Consider the following 21965-nt stretch of genomic DNA (forward strand, 5'->3'; position numbering starts at 1 on the left):
GCAAGTTTCTTAACAAAAACATTTCTGCTCTGAACTGGAAGAAAAAACCCTCCTTTCCTGAGCTAAATCGTAGCATAAACAAATAACTCACTTACTCACTCACTCACTCCTAGGGTTGCCAACCGTCCCTTAAAAAACGGAATCGTCCCGTATTTAGAAACAAAAGTACACGTCCCGTATTGAGCTAATAAGGGACGCACTTTGTCCCATAATACAGTGAGAATCAAAAGTAGTCTATAACTTTTAATGGAATTAACGCTTTGTTTTAAAACATAATTCCCAGCCCCTCTCCTGCTTTGTGACCAATGAGCTGGCAGCACACTTATGACAATTCGAGTATGACAATTCAGATTACCGCTCATCTCATTGGTCGAGGAAAGGTCGCTTGCGGAGAAAATACCGGAAGACAAAAGATGACCACAACAAGAAGCATGGCCAACAGGGAAACAAACGCCGACACTGCGGTGCAAGTCTCGGATGACAGTACACCTAATGCTGGGCAGACACTCGCTTGTGTCCAGATCACGCCGTCTTTTTCACCGACGTTTACGTGTTTGCGCGTGAGCAGTGTGAGCGCCTGTGGTGACACCCTCACGAGCGATTGATGATCGGGAGCTGGTCGTGAGGTGTTAATCACTTCTCGTTACCCCACGTATACTACACGACGCACGATGAAGGCCAAAATCGGTCCAATCACTCAAAAATCGGCTCAAAATGGGCCTAAAACCGCACAGTGTAAGCCCAGCATTAGAGCAGCAATGTTTGTTTCCCTCAGAGAAAGGGAAGAATGGGAAAAGGAAAACACCTGGCTGGAAAAAGTTAATATGGGCATGTGCAGTGAATATCAGCGCTATGTGGCCAGAAGTGTGATAATATAATTTATTTTGTGTAATAAACAACTGCAAGGATAGATGATTACAACAAATTGATGACTAATACATAAAAGTAATACATAGATGAATAATGATGATGAGTTAAGATGCGTAATCATGGGAACAAGCGGGTTTACAAACAGGAGCAGCTGATTAGCATTAGAAAAGCTGAAATAATACCTCAACTGAAGCCAATTGTACTAAATGCACTAAATGTGCACTGTTACAAGAATGTTTTTCTTTCTATTGTTTTCTATTATTTTAAGTTAAGCAGGACAGAGTTCTTTTAAAGAAAGATTTACTTATATTCTCAAAAGTTAAGCATGACAGGCTTCTGTTTAAGAAAGAGACCTGTTTTACTGTGTTAATGTTGTCATTTTGAGCTAAAAATAAATGGCTAAATGATCATTTGTTTCACATGTGTTCATATCACAAAGAATAGAATATGCATCTACTTAAATCAACTTCAAGTCAAATGGTTAAAAAAATAATTTCACACACAAAAAAAGAGCTAGAAAATTCACCACACTGGGAAGGGTGAAGACAACTGGGTCGCCCGGCCCTGGCCACGAGGTGTCCCTTATTTATTTTTCAGGGAGTTGGCAACCCTACTCACTCCCTTCTGTGATGAATCGTAGCATAAACGAATCACTCAGGACTCACTCAACGTCAGTCCTGGCTCACAGCTCCTTCTTCTTCTTGGTTGGCAACCAATGTTAAGGCGCATTACTGCCCCCTGGCTCACAGCTCAGTGGACATTTAAAAATATATATATATTTGACACATTTGAGGAAAATACAAATAAAAATAAATAAAAATAAATAAAATAAATGTTCCCTTTAGAAATCTTTTTTTGTGCTTTTTTTTACTCTATAAAAATAGTTGTTTTTCTTTTTCAATCACTCATCTTAGCAGTAGGATATACATGAAAAGAGAAATAAATTAAGTTTGAGTGAAAATGTACATTTTTTGCACTCTCTGGGCAACTGCCTCAGTGACTCAAATGACTCAAAAGAACCCGATTCACTTTGGTGAGTGACTCATTGAAACTCAATTCAGTAAAAAGAATCAAATTTACCACCATTACCCCAGATCATTATGGCGCCCCCGTGCAGGATGGTGCGTAGAAAACATCTCACGTTGGATCTGCTTGTCTTGCCATGTTGGAAACCATCAGGACCATCAAGGTTGCATTTTTTCTCATCAGAGAATAAAACTTTCTTCCACCTTTCAATGTCCCATGTTTGGTGCTTTCTTGCAAAGTCCAAACGGTCAGTTCTGTGGTGTTCAAGGAGACAAGGCCTTTGGCGTTTTTTGTTTTTGAAGCCCTTCAGTCTCAGATGCCATCTGATGTTAAGGGGCTGCAGTCAGCACCAGTAACAACCTTAATTTGGGTCAAGGATTGCCCAGAGTCTTGACAGACAGCCAAATGGATCCTCCGACTCAGTGCTGTGGAAACTTTTTTGTCTTCCACTTGACTCTTATATTCCATAACCCATTAAAAAAATTCCAAATGACTGTCTTACTGCTTTCCACCTCAGATGCGATGGCATGCTGCCAGAGACCCTGCTTATGCAGTTCAACAACCCGACCACGTTCAAAAAGGGAACTTAATTTTGTTTTTGCCATCAGAACATCATAACAGTGTGACTATCAGACAGAAAATGAAAATGAATCCATATTTTTGCACAGATTTGTCGAAATGGAAAATCTGTAATTGATGTTATATAAAAATGCTATCATTAGTCTCATTATATATGAGCTTATTAATCAAGGCTAAACCATTTAGATCTGTATCTATAAATTACATAATAATAAGGCATAATGCTTTATAAATGAAGTATTCACCATTATCTCACTAATGCTTAATACAGTGCGGTTATGTGTATGTTTCAGTGTATAACTACCATCGGGTTAGATATTTAGCGAGGGATTGCAGATGAAAAGAAATAACAGTGTTTATTAATCTACACTGTGCCTGTTAAAAATAAACAAATAAAAATCAAAATGGAATTTTTTTTAAATATTCATTTTATACTTTACACTTTCAATCTGAGTACTTCGGGTGTTTAAATTGACAGTGAAGTTTTTATCTATTTCTTGACATCCATAATTAAAGAAAATAAGATAGCTGACTACCAAACACAAATGACAGGACAAGCAACACCACTGTTCTTAGTGAGTCAAAGCCAAACTGTGTGATGGCGTGAAATTTGGAAACTAAACCTGGCCCCTCCCCTTCTGCATAAAATTTAAATTCCTCAGAAAGAAAACCACCTGCGTTCAGCAAAAACAATCAGGAAGATGTTGCAGAAACAGCTTGGAACAGTCAGAATAACAAAGCAGCCAAGCCTTATGGTATTAATTGCTCATAGAACAAGAGTTACGTCTGGTATCTCACAGCCGCAATGGATGTTTACACTGCACACGTCATTACCACTGTTTTGGCTAATGTGGCTGATTCCAGAGATATTTTTATATTTCTGCCCAAATCTGTAAATGTCTGCTGGGAAACAACCAGGGACACTGTTTATGACTGTTTCTCTAACACACATAAGTTTGGCCATAAACACACTCTGCTGGTCCATCCCCTGCAGCTATTTTTAACCTAAAGTCAACACAGCACCCAGTTTAATGACTCTGCTGGATTCCAGTCTATTTTACTCCCGTCCTGGTACAGCACTTACTACAAAATAACACTGATATGAAATTGAAATATTATTTTGATAAGTCCAAGCAAATAACTTGATCACAAATATACAAATCAAACTGAAGCCAAATTAACATCTTATTGTAGCTGACTTTGTGCATCAAGATCATGGAATCCAGTTTTCCATAGCAAAACTGCATCAATCACAGCTAGAAGATGTTCCTGGTATCAAAACATAGGTAAAAATAATGGAAAATGTCCAATTTAACTTCGGCTAAAACATCCTTCCAAAAAAATCCTGGAAGCAGTGGTCTAAATCAGTTCAAAAAGATAATCACTTTTGGAGGTCGTATGTGCAATGGCCCATAACAGTATTTCTTAAAGACACACACAAACTGATCCACTAATATAACAACCTTCTGGTGTGTGCTGAGAGTTTGTTATGTGTGAACACATAATGACAATAAAGGATACTTCTTCTTCTTCTTCTTCTTCTTCTTCTGGGTAACGATAATTGCAAGAAATTTAAGTTTGCAGCTCACCTCTCCAGGTAGAACGATGATTTATGCTCAGTTGAGATGCTTTTGGCCCATCACATGCTGTTCTGAACAGTGCTGAAAGGACAGAAGGAAAAGGTGAAGGAAGGAGTTGTGGAGCAGGATTGTTGGGTCTGCAGTTGCCATGCAACAATGAAGTTGGGCTGTTGCTGCTGTGTTTGTTTATGGTGTAAAAATAAACACGTTTTCACATTAGAAATGCTATTTGTCTTCCCTGTGTCCTTTCATCACACTTGTTACTTATTTTCCTCCCTTTCCTCCTGTCACTTTCACTTTCTTTTTCATACTTCTTTGTCATTTACCTTCCTGTTTTCTTACTGACATTCATATCTCTATTTCAATCACCCTCCACGCTTAATTAGTTGTTATTGTTACCTGGAATAACCTCTCCTCTCCTCTTCTCCCCTTCTCTCTTTTCCTCTCAGCCAATCTTCCAAACTTGGTCATGTTATTCGTTCTGCCGCCAAACACGGAGCTTTAAACAACATCCATCACACAGGAGTGGGCTCTGGACTTTACTCTGTTTCTATTTTAACTGGACTCGCTCAGACAGCAGCCATGGCTCGCTGCAGGAGCTACTTGCGAGGACTTGCTATCTGTGTTACTGTGTTGCTACTGGTAAGCACACTGCTAATTGTTAACTGCATGTTTGTGTGGGCTGTCGGAGGTGATTGGATCTTTAAAAAATGAAAAATTTAAAAAGGTAATCTTAAAAAATTCTAATGGTCTAAAATCTTAATCTACTATTTTTGAAATACACAGTGTGTCATTCAGGTGTTGATTACATGTGCTAATTAATGAAGTTCAATGTAACTACAGTCTTGTAAACAGAAGGTGAAAAGCAGAAACAGTATGTTTGTTTTTAACTTTTTTTCTTTTACTTATAATTTTGTAGACATGTAATTATTTTGCGTTGAGCACGTACAAAATTTAGTTTCATTCTGGGTTCAAATACATATTTGTGATAATTGTGGTAATAACTAGCAACTGCTTTCTGGTAGCAGGTGCAAGATTATATTTGTCTAATTTTTGGCAACTATTATATGTTGCGTTTAAATCCAATCAATCTTTATTTATAAAGCACTTTAAAATACCCAGCACAGGACCAAAGTGCTGTACATTAAATATGTTAAGAACAATAAAATAAAACAAAACAATAAAAATAAAACACATAATACATAAAAACTTAAAGCAGCCCTATATTTAAAACGAGAGAAAACAGCATAGAATCAACTTTTTTTCTTGTTTTTTTGGGTGAAGTATTTGTTTTCATGTATTCTTAATACTTATCTAAACATTAAAATATTTTAGGTGGTGTGTTATGTTGCCAAAATCTTGCACTGTGTGGTACTCAAAAAGATTTTCTTTTATTTAAAGTAAACATTTAGTCTTGATTTAATCTTTTTACTAATAAATCTCTCTTCACTACACTAAAACACTAAAATAATGTGGAGGTCTTTTAGCAACAATTTTAGAACCTTCACTTTTTAAGTTCATAAGAGGAAGGAAGGAGGCAGGGGACTAGGGAGTGTCATAACCACGGTCTAGGACGAAACAACAAAGATCCATGAGTACATCAGGAAGATGGCCTCACAACTGATAGTGTGCTTAGTGAATACCTCAGGCAGCAGAAACCAGAGAAAGGAGAGGAGCAAGAAGAGGAACCATCATGGGAGGACAAGCCCCTGCATGGTACATTTTGCATCTCTGTGGTTGTGAATGCTGGGGCTCAAACTCAGGAGCTTACTTGGTGCTCCACTAAGTTTAAGCAACATCTAGAAATAATAGAAATAAATGTGTGAGTGTTTTTATTGTTTTTTTTCTGTTCATTTAAACTGCGTAAGACAAGTTGCAGAGAGAATATTCACTAAGTAAGCCAACAGAGGCTGGGAATGTGGAAGTCAAAGAATGAGACAACCATGAGTGTTTAAGGTGTAGTTGGACTGTTTTGGAAAGTTTCAACTTGCTGACTGTGAGACAGATTACATTTGTGATATAAAGCTGTCAGAGTTCCCAGTCTCTCTGGGGAAGAGAAGGCATTTCACAGGAATGTTTCTGCTGTTAAAGACTTCCTGATCTGTGAACCCAACCAACAGCCACTTTTGTGTAAACCAGTTTGAGTCATTGCCTTTTACTATTTTTATTCTTTATTCATTTTTATTATGCAGGTGTCTGGGTTTGTGATGATTGGTGCTGCTTTTTCCCCCATTGATGATATACCTGTTGCAGAGGTAAAATGGGATTTTTTTCACCACACTTTTTTATACAAGAATCAACTATGTAGTGAAACAGCTCTAATTTCACATTATATTTCCTCAGACTCATAGTTGACATTTTATAACACAACTTCTACTTTCTTGTAAGATTCTGGTGCATACATTATCCACAATGCAACTGTGAGCCTGCCACTTGTAATGTAGCTTGGACTCTAGCACTGATAGATAGATAGATAGATAGATAGATAGATAGATAGATAGATAGATAGATAGATAGATAGATAGATAGATAGATAGATAGATAGATAGATAGATAGATAGATAGATAGATAGATAGATAGATAGATAGATAGATAGATAGATAGATAGATAGATAGATAGATAGATAGATAGATAGATAGATAGATAGATAGATACATACATACATACATACATACATACATACATACATACATACATACATACATACTAATCAACGTGTATGATTTCCAAAGTTCTTTCTATTTTTTGCTAAAAACAGACTATGGTTAAATAAAGGCATATTTGAATATATATAATAATTATAATAATATAATTGTGTATTGCTGTGCTGTTATTAGTTACTGCATTTAGTAGTTATTTTATACATTTTCATTTTTACATATTTTATCTTTTATATTATTGCTAAATAGTACCCATCCCCCGTCATTTGGTTATAGTTTGCTTCCAAGTAGCCAGACCTTCTTGAAGTCTTTAGAGTGGTCTTTAATATAGTTTCCCAGGATTTCTGAGGGTCTTTCAAAGTTTTCTTTGGACACTGGCTGCTTTATCCTCACTTTCATTCCAGCCAGTATACTTGACAATTTTAGAGGATTGATTTCTTTTTTTAGCCACAGAAAACCAACTTAAGAATAAGTCAAGCACAAAAAGGCACCTAACTCGAACAATGAATCAGTGTTATGTGACAATCAACTTCACCAATAAATTAATTTTCAGTAGCATCTTCAAGCACTTCATTACCGGAAGTGTGTCACAAACATGTCACTTTTTCCTATTTCTTTTGTTGAATCTATAAAAATGCCAAAGATGGCACAGTTTTACAGACATAAAATGATATTTTTGCACCAACAAGGTGATTCCCAGAGAGCTAGCAGCTGAAAACTTGGCATATCTCAACATGGTGTGCTATGTGTCCTTAAAATATCTGAGGAACCTGGACAAGGAGTGGGCAAAAGAAGTGCCAGGCCTAAAGACTAACAACAGCAGATGAGTGGTATCTCAAAGTCATGTCCTAAATAGGAAAAGGACTTGCAAGGATCTGGCACATAATCTAAAAGATGCATCTGGACCTTCTGCTCCACACTGCATCACAAGTGTGTGATTGTGTGTGAATGGGTGAATGACTCTATGTCGTGTAAAACACTTTGGGGTCCTTAGCGACTAAGTAAAGCGCTATACAAATGCAGGCTATACCATTTACCATTTCTGCTGATCCTGTTCATTGCCTCATTAGAAATGGTCTCAGATACTGTTCTGCATATTCAATAGTTGTTATTATAAATATTTGTTATTCATTCCTTTTGTTTAGGTTAAATAAAATATATTTGTTATCTGACGTTCTCTCTTTCAGTTGTTTGACCAGCTGTCCATTAGTAATGGCTTACTGGTCCTGCAGGTGTTTGGTCCACTCACAATGGTTTTGTCTGTTCTGGGCATATCTGCTGCCTCTTTGGACTACAAATCTTTGCTGTTGGTGGTGAGTAACACAAATTCATACATGTGTTTGTTAAAATAAGATAAGATGAGATAAGATAAGATAAAATAAAATAAACTTTATTAGTCCCACGCATGGAAAATTAGTTTTGTTAAAGCAGTAAAGCAGATAAGATAACATAAAATAAATTTGTACATTTTTTCTATGTACAAAGTTGCATAGAAAAAAATAGAGAACAAACACTGGAATAAGATATCCATAAGATACTGTACACAATAAAATAGAATAAAATAAAATACTATATGCAATCGAATAAAATAGAATACAAATGCTATATACAATTGAGTATAATACAACGATGCCAGAAAAAGAGTAATGCACTTAGTGTTGTTGCTATTGCACATGTGTGGATGTGTGTGTTTGTTCAGTTGAAGTCTTTGTTGTGGAGTCTGACAACAGTGGTGAGGAAAGACCTGCAAAATCTCTCCGTCCCACACCGTGGGTGACGCAGCCTGCCACTGAAGGAGCTGCTCAGTGCTGTCAGAGTCTCCTGCATGGGGTGAGAGATGTTGTCCAACAGGGATGACAGCTTAGCCACCATTCTCCTGTCACTCTCCACCTCCACTGGGTCCAGAGCGCATCCTAGAACAGAGCTGGCCCTTCTGATCAGCCTGTTCAGTCTCTTCCTGTCCCCAGCAGAGATGTTGCCGCCCCAGCAGACCACACCATAAAAGATAGCTGAGGCCACCACAGAGTCATAGAAGGTCTTCAGGAGTGGGCTCTTCACTCCACAAGTTCAAATGTAGCATCTTTGTGAGGATCCTAGCTGATACAAGTATTCCCAACCCCTAATCCCTAATTGCATATATACGAAAACATAATTTTAACCCAAATTCTAAAGCTAAGTTTGAAGCTGCTGTCCCTAAATGAGGCTGACCCCCAAATGCCCCTGTGTTCCAAAAATGTCCTCACTACAAAGGTTATTGGTCCAAAGTGGTCCCCCAAAACATACACATACAAGTACAAACACACACACTAGAGTAGTGGCATTAACCTGTAATCTTTTTTCCAGTTTTCTGCTCTGACATTTGTGGAGTTTGTGGCACTAATGATCGTTGCCTCACCCCTGGTTCAGGTTCAAGCTCAGGTAACTACCTGTTCGTTTCACTTACTGTATTTTTAGACAGTCCTTGCTTTCTTGTCACCAGTGCCCCCTGGAGGTATGCAATGACTATGAAATATGAAACCGTTATCTTTGGGCTGTAAACTGACTAAATAAGTAATAAAGTAATACAGATGAAAGTTAATTACTCTTAAAACTCTGCTTGTGTTTGTGTATCACTCTTCAAACGTTTATATTATTTACTGTAGATGGACTTTGCCGTGGATGAATTGTTTCTCAATGTGACACCCCTACACAAAGCAGCAGCTGACATCCAGAAAGAATTAAATAAGCTTCAGACGTCGGTAAGTGAAACAAAGAAAAAAAATAAGGATAAAGAAATGAAAAAGTGATATAACTTTTTAGTTTTTCCTGTTGTCCTGTTGTCATAGCAACAACTATGACCTAATTTTATAGACATATATGACCTGAATGAGTAATTCAACACCAAGACTAATGATAACCTTGAGCTTTAACTGATGATAATATTTGTGTGTTTTCAAGGACTCCTGTTGTGGTTTGAGGAAATTTGAAGACTGGGATAATCAGCTTCCTTTTTCCTGTATCTGTACACCTCCTACAACCACCTATACCAGTGAGTCAAGGTATGTTAAGACTGGATTTTAGATAGATTAGCTGAATATTGAATTGTAGAGTCATTTTTTATCTAATTTTTAAAAATAATTTCTATTTCATACGTTTAGAAAATGTGTAATTTGCTTGAGTTTTTAGCTGTTTTTCAGAATAAGGTAGGGTACACCCTACAATATAGGGTCACAACAACAGAGGCGACTGTTGTTGTGATTTGCCACTGTATAAATAAAATTGAAATGAACTGAATATTTAAGTTTAATACATTTTTAAATTATTTAGCTGTCGATCAACGTCCCTACCCTTACCTATGGTAAAGAGCTGTGGGTAGTGACCACTCCCCCTGCGGCCCGGCCCCAGCGGAAGAAGATGGATGGATGGGTTGTCTTGGCTCTTAAATTTTGGCTTTCTGTTTTTGCCCACAGATCTCAGCCTGGTAATTCCAGCTCATATGAGCCTTGTGTGATGGTGGGAAGTAACCAGCAGTTTGTGCACTCCAAGGTAAATATTTGCTTCAGGGTTTTGTTCTTCTTCTATCATTAATTTTCACACAGTTCTACTATTTCCTCAGCATCTTTCTTTCTACAATTCTCCAGTGTTTTCTCCCTTTCTCTGGTTATTTTTTTCTTTTTTCTTGCTCTCCTTTACTAGTTTCCCTGATTATCCTTTTTTCTTATGTTTTGTTCTATTTTACTATTTTCTATTATACTTTTAAATTTACATTTTCCATCTTCCCACTGTACATCTTCGATCCAGTGGCAGTCTGGTTTAGTCTTTCTATTCTTTAGTTCAGTTAATCTTTTATAATGTTGTTTAGTTATAAAGACAAACAGAAGCAAATAAACGCAAAGGGAAATTTGACTTATGTACGCCAAAAACAGACGTTTTTTTAATCATGTTGATTCTTCACCTTTATATTTTTGGCAGCCCTGTGGTCCCATCCTAAAGAGCTACCTGAGTTTCCCAGTCAAGCTCAGAATAGGAATCATTTCAGCTTTCGCCACCATTGCAGTAAGAAAAAAAACACTCAGCTTTTTTTTTTATCTTACTTTAAAACCAAGATCCATATCTTTTTTTTTAATATATAAAGAGTTGAAAAGAGAACAAACTCCAGCTGCTTGAAGAAATTAACAAATGCATGAATGCAAAAATTCTAAAATCTAAAAGTTATGATTGTAGATATGTTTGCATGATTGAGGAAGAGGCTATATGGTTGTTCTATACCCATATAAACGTGGTTTATATGGGTATAAAAGGATTAGAGGAGAAATTTAAGTTCATAGAAGTTCCCAAGACATGAATTTTAATTTCTGGAAATGTCTAGTTTATATATGTGCTTGTCTAGAATTTCTGGAAGAGTTTCTCTGATAGTGTCCATCCATTCTAAAACACTGGAAGTTTCAAGAAAAGCTTTTACTCTATGATTTCATTGCAAAATTGATTGTTTGGAAACAGGTTGACCCTAATGGTCCACCTGTGCAATCGCCTTGCAATCAAAATCGTTTGCTCAGATTCAGGGTGTTACACAGAAATTTGATTTCAGTCTCAACCAGCCAAAAGTGCAACAAGAAAAAGTCACCAGGCAACCACTGATTTTTCCCTTTTGCAAGGCAATTGCAGTGCAATTTTTACTGTGATGAATAATGATGTATAAAATATTATACACAGTGTGTGTGTGTGTGTGTGTGTGTGTGTGTGTGTGTGTGTGTGTGTGTGTTGCAGATAACAGCCATTGCTCTGTGTCTTGCTTTGGGTCTGGAGAAATACTGGAAGAAGCCTCCAGTTGAAACTACAGTCGACGACTACGACAGAGTGAAATACCAACCTAAACCTTCCCTCACCTGACCTCTGACCCCCTTTCACCCAAAATTAAGACAACGATACTAATGCGCTTCCACTCTCTGGGCTTCTGGTGCTGATGAGATGGTCCAGAATGAACACATGGTGCTTTATGGAGCTGTTGCCTGAAAATGCTAATTTGGTGTATATGGTGTAAAACATTTCCTTCTTGAAATGTTCATCTTGTGTTTAATGGAAGGGGATCAAAACAATAGATACTTAAACTTTTCATTGTAGCAAAATACCTTCATGTATTCAGTAGCAGAAGCAAATTTCTAACAGCAGCATCCTGATGGCATCAGCTTTAACCACTACAGCTGCTTCCCATATCAACATGGAAATTTCTGTTACTGTTTAAACATGCTTCTGGTATCTAGTTAGCACAAAGCAGGTGCCATCATTAATCATTAATCTTTAGCAGCTAACTTGTGTTTTTGCAGAATGACAGTCTTTTATGGGCATAATCATTGTTTTTTGGAGGAAAATCTAAAGGATGTTAGTCTGTTTTAGACATTTTTTAAAAATAAATTGGCAATCGCTCTATTTGCAAAAACTAAAATAGGAAGTCTGGGTTTTTGGGTCTAGAATCAGTTATAAATAATTATTTTAGTCTTTTAACTCCATTCAGAGGACTGCTTTAGGACTGTTTTGCAAATGCCTCTGGACAAATTGCCACCATTTTCAGAACAATCACAGTAACAGAGGGTGTAACGGCTCTCCTGGATCTGCTCCATATTAATTCTGATTGGTTGTAAAACTACATTTTTGGGGTAGGCAAATGTTATTACAGGAGCATATTTAAACAGTGGCTTATTTGTCTTGTCTCACAACTATTTAACGGAACTTGTGACCAGTTGTGATGGCATGCCACACATGGTAAGCTCCACACCTCATCACCCGTTGATTCACTTTAGTTTAATTTACAGTCACTACTTTAAAATATTCTATTTATTGTTCAATATCGTTTCTTTATTAAATATATTCATTTTTCCATCACACCTTCCAATGTTTATATGGCGTGCACACATATTAACCTTGCAAGGTCAAAGTTCTGTTTTATGTTATATTAATACATCTTTCTTTGTTTGAGTTACCTGGGGGTTGGTGTCTCCTCCTGTCTGGCAAAAGGTGTGGCAAAGGGCTGGGAGACCTGAAGTACTGCTGACAGCCTAATTGGATTGCACCACATGCTTCATTGCCTGGGGGGTGTTTCATGTTTGTTTAAATGTTTTGTATTAGTTGGTTATATGGCAGCCATCTTGTTTTCCCCCGTGTGTGTCATTTGGTTTAGCTAAACCAGTATTTAAGTCCCCCTGTGTGTCATTTCAGCAGGTCAGTTTACCATATGTTTGTTTGAGGTTTTGTTAATTATTATCTTGAGTTTAGTCTGTTGAGTTGACCTCTTTTATTGGTCTGCCTGTTTAAGTTTTGGCTTTGTTAAATATATTTTCATATTTTTGGGTCAATAAAACCCGTTTTTTGAATTAAAACCACCGGTGTCCTTTATGCTTTACTGCTTGGTCCCTGACACCAGTGTTGGTCAAGTTACCTGAAAAAAGTAATCAGTAACTAATTACTGATTACTTCCCCCCAAAAGTAATCCCGTTACTTTACTGATTACTTATTTTCAAAAGTAATTAATTACTTAGTTACTTTTTAAAAACACAATTTACAACCTGAATAGGTAATAAAGTGATAGATCTTTCAGCCCAATTCTACTTTTTCTACATAATCCATCATACAAAATGTAATCAAATGGAAAAGTCTCCTTTTTTTAACTTGTGAATTTCCCATTACGTCGTAGCGCACTCGGTGCTTGCTTGGAAGTTTAGGGTTTTTTTCGCTATAAAAAGAAGTTTTCTTCCCACTCACAACGGACACTAATGTTTTTGTCACTTTTTACGGAATCAAACTCAAAGTAAGGTCAGTACTTCCACGCTTTAAACGCTGCATGCTCATACTCTCTCCCGTACTCGATATATTATCCATTGTTGATCTGCACACAGCTGTTGTCACGAACGTCGCACTCGCTTACGTCATTGTCATGAGACATTATCGCAAAAAAATCACGGTTTTAGTAACGCAGTAATGCAGCGTTCCTACAGGAAAGTAACGGTAATCTAATTACCGTTTTTGCGAGAGTAATCCCTTACTTTACTCGTTGCTTTAAAACAGTAACGGGTTACTGCCCATCTCTGCTTGTGACACATTAATAAGTCTCTAACAGACTATAATATTTTTGCTGTCATTTAACGGTATGCGCTAGGTGTAAGTTTCTTTTCTCTGTATTTCAGCATGTTTGAAAACTTTCTCCACTTGTGGTATTTATGTGATGTTTGCAAAATCAGTGCCAGTAACACAATCAGCTGTACTGAAAGACTACTGGGGCACAAACATACCTCTAAATAAGGAGGCAGATGCTAAAAACAGCTTTTATTTTCAATATTTGAAGAGTGATTATTATTATTATTATTATTATTTCCAGTATACAGGAGTTCTCTCCTACTCGCCTGATAGCCTGCATCATCTGCGTTTGTTTGGCATTTCAAGCTGCAACCTGAAGATGGCAGCGATGGACATTTTGCAGCAAGTCAATGTGTGGGTGGTGTGCTTTGTAAAATTAAATTCTTAAATCTGAACTTGTTTCTAATCATCTTCAGTGACTAAAACCCTCAAGGAAAAAAGTTTGAAAGTAAAATGTTAATTCCACATTGAAACATTTCTTTATAAAGAACATTACCACAAACAGACATTTACTATTTTATCCAACTGGAAGCCTCTCCTTTTATATACAGGGCTCAAAGAAAATGGGAACACTTTTTAATCAGAGTTCAGCATTGAGCCAATTAAACTTGTGGATTATTGACCTGGTTGGTTAGGTAGTAGAAGTTTTTTTTTTTTTAATCTGTTTAAGCTGCTTTGGTGCAATAGAGAGACAACAGTGAGACAACCACCAGAACAGGAATGGTTTTACAGGCGGAGGCCAATGAGTCTTTTTTCCTCCTCATCTTTTCTGACTGCTTTTTGTTTTTACTAGTTTTGCATTTGGTTAGGCTCAATGTCACTGCTGGGGTTATGAGATGATACCTGGAGTTTATATAAGTAGTCCAACTCCTCCAGGATGGCACATCAACAATACTTGCCATTGCCAGAAGGTTTGCTGTGTCTCAGCACAGTCTCAAGAGCTTAGAGGAGATTCCAGGTGACAGGCAGTTAGTCTAGGAATGTCATGGATCGCTGTGTGGCAGGCAGGATGAGGACCCAATCGCAAAACTCACACACACGGGGATGAACTCAAAAAACACAGCTTTATTGCTGGCCACGAGAAACAATACAAAATAAACTAAACTGGGAAAACTAAAGCACAAGGAGAGAGAAACAGGGAAATCCACACAGCATGAGGGAGAACGCGACGCCGAACAGAGGGAGATGCAGACAGAAATACACAGAGGGTTAACGAGGAAAGTGGGAACACACGGGGAACACAGGTGACACTGATAATCATAACGAGACAGGGCGGGGTGAACTGAACATGACATGTACAGGCGTGAGAGTCACAAAGTAAACAGGAAGTGCACAGAGGTTCAGACAGGAGGAGAGAGAGCACGGGGAAAACACAGACATAACGGGCTGGGGAAACATGAAACAACCACAAAGGGAGACGAGGGCTCATAAATACATAGAGGGCACACAGGGGGAAGAGAGAGCACGGGGAGAACTTAGACATAATGGGCAGGGGAAACATGGAATAAAACATAAGGAGAGACGAGGGCTCACAGATACACAGAGGGGCACACAGGGGGTAAAAGCCATGAAGGGAAAACACTTAGGGAACAACACAACAGGGCAACTCAGAAAACATGGCCTAAGCAAGGAACAAAATACAAAAATACAAGGAACTAAGAATACTGGGCCCACATGGCCCAGGACCATGACATCACCCCCCCCCCCCCCTAAAGGGCTGGCTCCCGACAGCCCAAACCCGAGAAACAAAACAAAAACAGAAAACAACCCACCCAGGGCGGGAGGCGGGGGATCAGGACGGAGGGACCAGAACGGGAAACAAAACAAACAACAGAAAACACAGGAGCACATGACCATAGTCCAAATAAAGTTCAGGGGGCCGACCCAGAGCCCACAGGCACAAGAGTTCACGGGTCACACCAGGCGGGTGGCACAGGTGACAGAGCTGGTCCGGAGGCCGGCCGCGCGGAAGGCAGCGGCGGCGGCGAAGGAGACGACGGAGCAGTTCAGGGGGACGACCGCGCGGAAGGCAGCGGCGGCGGCGAAGGAGACGACGGAGCAGTTCAGGGGGCCGACCGCGCGGAAGGCAGCGGCGGCGGCGAAGGAGACGACGACGGAGCAGTTCAGGAGGCTGGCCGCGCGGAAGGCGGCGGCGGCGGCGAAGGAGACGACGACGGAGCAGTTCAGGAGGCCGGCCGCACGGAAGGCGGCGGCGGCTCTCCAGTCTCAGGCGTGCTGGCCATGGCCTGGTGGGCACAGGACCAGTCGAGGCATGACCAGACGAGGCAGGACCAGGCGATGACGGGGCCGGACCAGGCGAAGCACAGGCCGGAGCCGCAGCAGGCAAAGCAGAAGCCGGAGCCGCAGCAGGCAGAGCAGAAGCAGAGACCGAAGCCGGACCGGGCGACGTTGAAGGCGATGCAGAGGCCGGACCGGGCGTGGGTGCAGCTGATGCAGAGGCCGGACCGGGCGTGGGTGCAGCTGATGCAGAGGCCGGACCAGACCACGTCTGAACGGGCCCCTCGGACCCTCCAGCGGAGACGAGGAGGTGCTGGCCGGGCTGACCTGAGCCGCCAGCGGAGACGAGGAGCGGCTGGAGAGGTTCCCCTGAACCCCCAGCGGAGACGAGGAGCGGCTGGAGGGGTTCCCCTGAACCCCCAGCGGAGACGAGGAGCGGCTGGAGGGGTTCCCCTGAACCCCCAGCGGAGACGGATGCAGAGCCAGCAGGTGCAGAGACTTTTGGCTGAGGGGACGCTAACTGTAGCTGCACAGGGCACGCAGTTGGCTTAGGATGCAACGGCTGGGGCTGTGCAGGGCAAACAGTCTGTCCAAAGTTTGTCAGCACCACGCAGTCCTCAGCTGGCGGAGAAAGCTCACAAAGGCTTCCAGCTGAGGTTGGCAGTGTCTGAGCGGGTTGCTGTGCTATGAACTGAGCTGGTGACAGAGGTAATGACAGAGCTAATAATGACTGAGCCGTTAACTGAACAGGCAATGGAGTAAGACACTGAGGTGGTAACAGAGCGGATGACCGAGTGGGTAATGGAGCCGTTAACTGTGCTAAAGACTGAACTGGTGACAAAACAGGAAACTGTGCTAATAACTGAGCCACTGACTGAGTTATGGACAGCAATGCCAGTTGTAGTGGGAGTTGCGCTTGTGGTAGATTAGGTGTCTGGCTCTGGGCTGCTCTCCTCCGGGGAACAGGAATGGGTGCTGGGCCTGGCCGAACACCAGCCATCCCCACCCGAGGAACAGATACGGGTGCAGGGACGAGCTGGGCTCTGGCTGCCTTTACCCTGGGGGCCAGTGTAGGTGCAGGAGCTAGCTGGACCTCTGTCGCTCCCACCCGAGGAACTGAGACGGGTGCAGGAGTCGGCAGGGTCATGGCTGACCTCACCCGGGGAACCGGAACAGGAGCAGGCAAAGGCTGGGTGTCCATCAACCCCACCCGAGGAGCAGGTACGGGTGCCGGGATGAACTGCGCCTCTGCCAGGCTGGGGACAGAAGCAGGGACCAGCTGGACCTCAGCCACCCACTCCCGAGGAACTGGTACGGGAGCAAGGGAAAGCTGGGCCCGCACTGCCCTGGTTACAGGAACAGGAGGCGGAGAGTGAAGCACAGGAACAGAAACAGACACAGGGAAAATCGAGTTAGTGGAGCTAGAAGCAGTGTTAGTGAACAGAGATTCATGGCGAGTCACTCCTGGCAACTCTGTAGGCCTTAAGCTGTCCATGTTAGGAGTAGCAGTCTCTAAAACAGTCATAGCACAGGAAGATCCAGGTTTAGCAGAGTCAGAGTCAGTAATACCGAGCACAAAGGGATCCGTTGCGGACACAGGAGCATTCACACAAACGGTTTCTAAATATATAGGTTGGAGAGCAGCATAGTCCAGGAGTGAAGAAACACCATTCACAGTCTTATACTCAGCAGGTACAGGGACCTCAGAACTGTTAACTTCACGGTGTTGTTCATGAGTATGCAGCTCAACAATAGTCTTTTGCTTCTCTAAGGTGAGATTATCAGTCTGTGTGTTAATTGCTGCTGACCTGGGAGGAGCACAGGAAAAATAGTCACTCTGAAACATGGGCGTGAGGGTAGGTAATGCAGGTTCAGGATTAACCGACCCAGAATTACCAGACACGGAGTTAATGGCCTCTGGGATGACGCGCATGGAGCTTACAGTGCCAGGATTCTTTAATTCAGCATGAACAGCAGTCTCTAGGGGGGTAATGAACTCAGTCTCGTGCTTAATAGGTGCGGAGGTGAACTTAGAAACATTATGAGCCCTGGAAACACAGTCATATTCAAACTCACTATTCATTTCTGATGTGTTACGGACCTGAAAAACAGCGGACTCAGGAGCAGAATATTGTCCGAGTCGGTCCGACTTGGAAGTGGCATGGAAAAAACTGTCAGAGTCACTCACCACCGGAGTTTGCTCAGTAACTTTAGGGTGGCGACGGCGTGAGCGCCGTTTATTCCTGGGAACTGTGCCGTGAGTTCCCGAGGCAGTGGGCGCAGGCACTTCGGTGATGTCGGCTGGCTGAGCCGATGACGAACCGGGCTGCGCCGGAGAGACGGGGAGCTTGTGCAGCTCTGAGCGTGGAAGTCCCAGGAAGAGCGCAAAGGACTGCAGCGGAGATAGGCTGCTTGTCGGAGGCACGAAATCTCTCCTCGGCCGCCGAGTAACCCTCTTCTTTGCGCAGGACGTGGGCGGCGACTGGGGAGGTGAACCGGAAGTTGAGAAGGCCGGAGGAGTTGTGGCAGGCGATAGGCTGAATCCTCCAACTCTTATCACCGTGGGACGATGTGGGGAAAAGGCAGCAGCGTTTGCAGTTTGGAGGCTGCGCGGCCCACCTAGAGCCAATCGAGTCCCATAGAAGGCAGACTCGCGCTCCCGGGCATGCCGAGCCTCCTGCCTTCTCTCGTTAGGGAAGGCGGAGTCTGCACGCTGCCGGTTCCGTACAGAGTTTGCTGGGTCCATTACTGGTCGCGTTCTTCTGTCATGGATCGCTGTGTGGCAGGCAGGATGAGGACCCAATCGCAAAACTCACACACACGGGGATGAACTCAAAAAACACAGCTTTATTGCTGGCCACGAGAAACAATACAAAATAAACTAAACTGGGAAAACTAAAGCACAAGGAGAGAGAAACAGGGAAATCCACACAGCATGAGGGAGAACGCGACGCCGAACAGAGGGAGATGCAGACAGAAATACACAGAGGGTTAACGAGGAAAGTGGGAACACACGGGGAACACAGGTGACACTGATAATCATAACGAGACAGGGCGGGGTGAACTGAACATGACATGTACAGGCGTGAGAGTCACAAAGTAAACAGGAAGTGCACAGAGGTTCAGACAGGAGGAGAGAGAGCACGGGGAAAACACAGACATAACGGGCTGGGGAAACATGAAACAACCACAAAGGGAGACGAGGGCTCATAAATACATAGAGGGCACACAGGGGGAAGAGAGAGCACGGGGAGAACTTAGACATAATGGGCAGGGGAAACATGGAATAAAACATAAGGAGAGACGAGGGCTCACAGATACACAGAGGGGCACACAGGGGGTAAAAGCCATGAAGGGAAAACACTTAGGGAACAACACAACAGGGCAACTCAGAAAACATGGCCTAAGCAAGGAACAAAATACAAAAATACAAGGAACTAAGAATACTGGGCCCACATGGCCCAGGACCATGACAAGGAAAGCTGGATAGGGTTGTAGAAGGCCCTTAGACCATCAGCAGGATGGTATCTACTCCTTTGTGCAAGGAAGAATGGTATGAGCACTACAAGAGCAAGAATATGACTTCAAAATCAGATACAAACTTCATAACAAGCAGTGTAGACTGGGCACAGTGCTCACTCTGGAGCCCAAGTAGCATTTGAGATAGAATACCAGATTTGAAAGGTCCAACACTGGCCACCCAGCGGTCATAGGAGTCATATCCATGGAGCCACACACAGACACCCTACAGACTAGGCAACAGGACTCTACTGTTAGGTATCAGGATGGACCTATTTTTAGATTCTACTCTCATGTAGTAGGTCCCGAGTTCCCCCTGGTGCACATCAATGCCTGGCCTTGTGGCAGCCTGTAAAAGACAGTTACAGTTCATGGCGGATGAAGGAATTGATATCACTGACTAGGGATGGGTATCGTGTAGGTTTTATCTGACACCGGTGCCAAACCGGTATTTTTGAAATGGTGCCGGTGCTTAAACGGTGCTCGAACCGGTGCTTAATTAAAGAATGGAGAACACAAACTTTGTCCAAAAGCCTCTCATGTTTAGCTGTTTTTTTTTTTAAAAAGATAACAATGTTAGCCTTTCCTGCAAATATAGGGCATGTATGGTATCGTTCTTGGCTGGAAGCAGTGCTTAAACAATGGAAAAAACACAAACTTTGTCCAAAAACCTCTCATGTTTAGCTGTTTCCCCGTTTTCTTTGGTCATTTTAGCCTTTTTTGGCCAGGGTGAGGGGAGTATCTGGCATCAAACAAGAAGACAGCCACATGTAACTACAACGGTGTTTGCTAGTTCACCTTACATGCATTAATTTAATAATGTGGTTAGCCTACTCAACGTAAATTACACACGGACAACATTAAGCTACTCGCCCAGAAAAGAACGGCTGCTGCTGCCATCATCATTCATCATCATTTCTGCTAAACTGGCAGGGCTAGGGGCCAGGACTCTCCTCTTCGGGTTCTCGGGGGATGTTGCTAACTCCGGGTCCGATAACAGGCACCACACCCACAGTAGATGTGTTGGTGTGAGGTCTCGCAGCAAGCTATCAAATACGGTGCATTTCTCGGCTTTTAACAAAACGCTATACGTCGCCAGGTTCGTCATCAGATTCGAGGTGTTACCTCCTTTGCACAGTATCACAGTATCACCTTAAAGCACTTGTTGCAGGCTGCTGAGTTTGCATCTTTTGCTCTGAAGTACAGCCAGACTTTTGACTGCTTCGCCTTGGGCATTTTTACTTTGTAGCTCTGCTCTAAAAGAACATATGTACCTGGGCTCGCCTACTATCCTTGCAAAGGTAAAATGATTGTCTAGAATCCAAAGTGTATGACATCTCAGCAAAAAATGCCATAATGGCACGGGATACCAGTACCCATCCCTACCACTGACTGCTCCCTCACCTGACCTACATCCAATAGAACTCCTCTGGGACGTTATGTTTCGATCCATCCGATGGCACCAGGCTGCACCTCAGTCTGTCAAGGAGCTCAGTGATTCCCTGGTCCAGCTTGGGAGAAAATCCTTACAGCACTATACATCATCTGACTAGAAGCATGCCCTGACATTATCAGGCATCATTTTGTTGCATCACTTTGATTTCAGGGGTCTTTTTGAAATTCAGCCCACTGACGGTTGATCTTCATACATCCTTTTGTTCTTAAGACATTACCCAGTCAACACCAGTGCAGATACCCTGGATGATTTTTTTCCCATTGAAATCATTGATTTGTTGTTTTTTTTAAACAAAGTATATAGAACCAGCTTTCCAAAGAAATTGAAGACTGAAAGTACAAAACAAACCTCTCTGCATTGAATCATACTTGTTATCAATCTCTGGCTCTCTTCCTTTCTTTTATCCTGTCTTCCTCCTCTCGCCCTAACCAGTTGAGGCAGATGGAAGCCCCACCCTGAGACTGGTTCTTCTGGAGGCTTCTTCCTGTTATAAGAAAGTGTTTCCTTCCCACTGTTGCCAAAATGCTTGCTCACAGGGGATCATATGGTTATTGGGTCTTTCTCCGTATGTATTATTGTAGGGTCTATGTTACAATATAAAGCACCTTGAGGCGACTGTTGTTGTAGTTCGGCACTGTATAAATCAAATAAAATTGAATAAAATTGAATTATTAACATCTTTATGTTCCATCAGGTAATGACAATAAAGAATATAATGCAAGCAGGAGCTACTGAAGGGGTAGCTTCCGCCACCATGGACGAAAATGATTGTGTCAGAATGCCATTTAAGCTGTCCATTAGTGAAGACATATAATACAATAAACTCTTAATTGTTTTAAAATCTATCTGCCTATGTTAAAATAACCAACACATTGTTGTGGTTTGAAGTGTTGTAGTATCATGATAGATTTATTTATAGCACAGAACA

At 41.8% G+C, this 21965-nt stretch overlaps 1 protein-coding gene across 1 annotated transcript; it reads left to right on the forward strand.

Moving 5' to 3' along the window:
* Positions 1-4398: 4398 nt before the first annotated feature.
* On the forward strand, positions 4399-13116 carry LOC309691692 (uncharacterized protein). The gene is made up of 9 exons (XM_082509559.1): positions 4399-4697; positions 6248-6310; positions 7905-8030; positions 9061-9135; positions 9360-9455; positions 9655-9755; positions 10167-10242; positions 10669-10752; positions 11464-13116. The coding sequence occupies exons 1-9, from the start codon at positions 4638-4640 to the stop codon at positions 11584-11586; spliced, it is 804 nt and encodes a 267-aa protein (XP_082365685.1). The 5' UTR covers positions 4399-4637; the 3' UTR covers positions 11587-13116.
* Positions 13117-21965: the final 8849 nt, after the last annotated feature.

Source organism: Aulonocara stuartgranti (genome assembly GCF_965226115.1).
Source record: "Aulonocara stuartgranti genome assembly, chromosome: 17".
In the NCBI taxonomy this organism is placed as follows: domain Eukaryota; kingdom Metazoa; phylum Chordata; class Actinopteri; order Cichliformes; family Cichlidae; genus Aulonocara; species Aulonocara stuartgranti.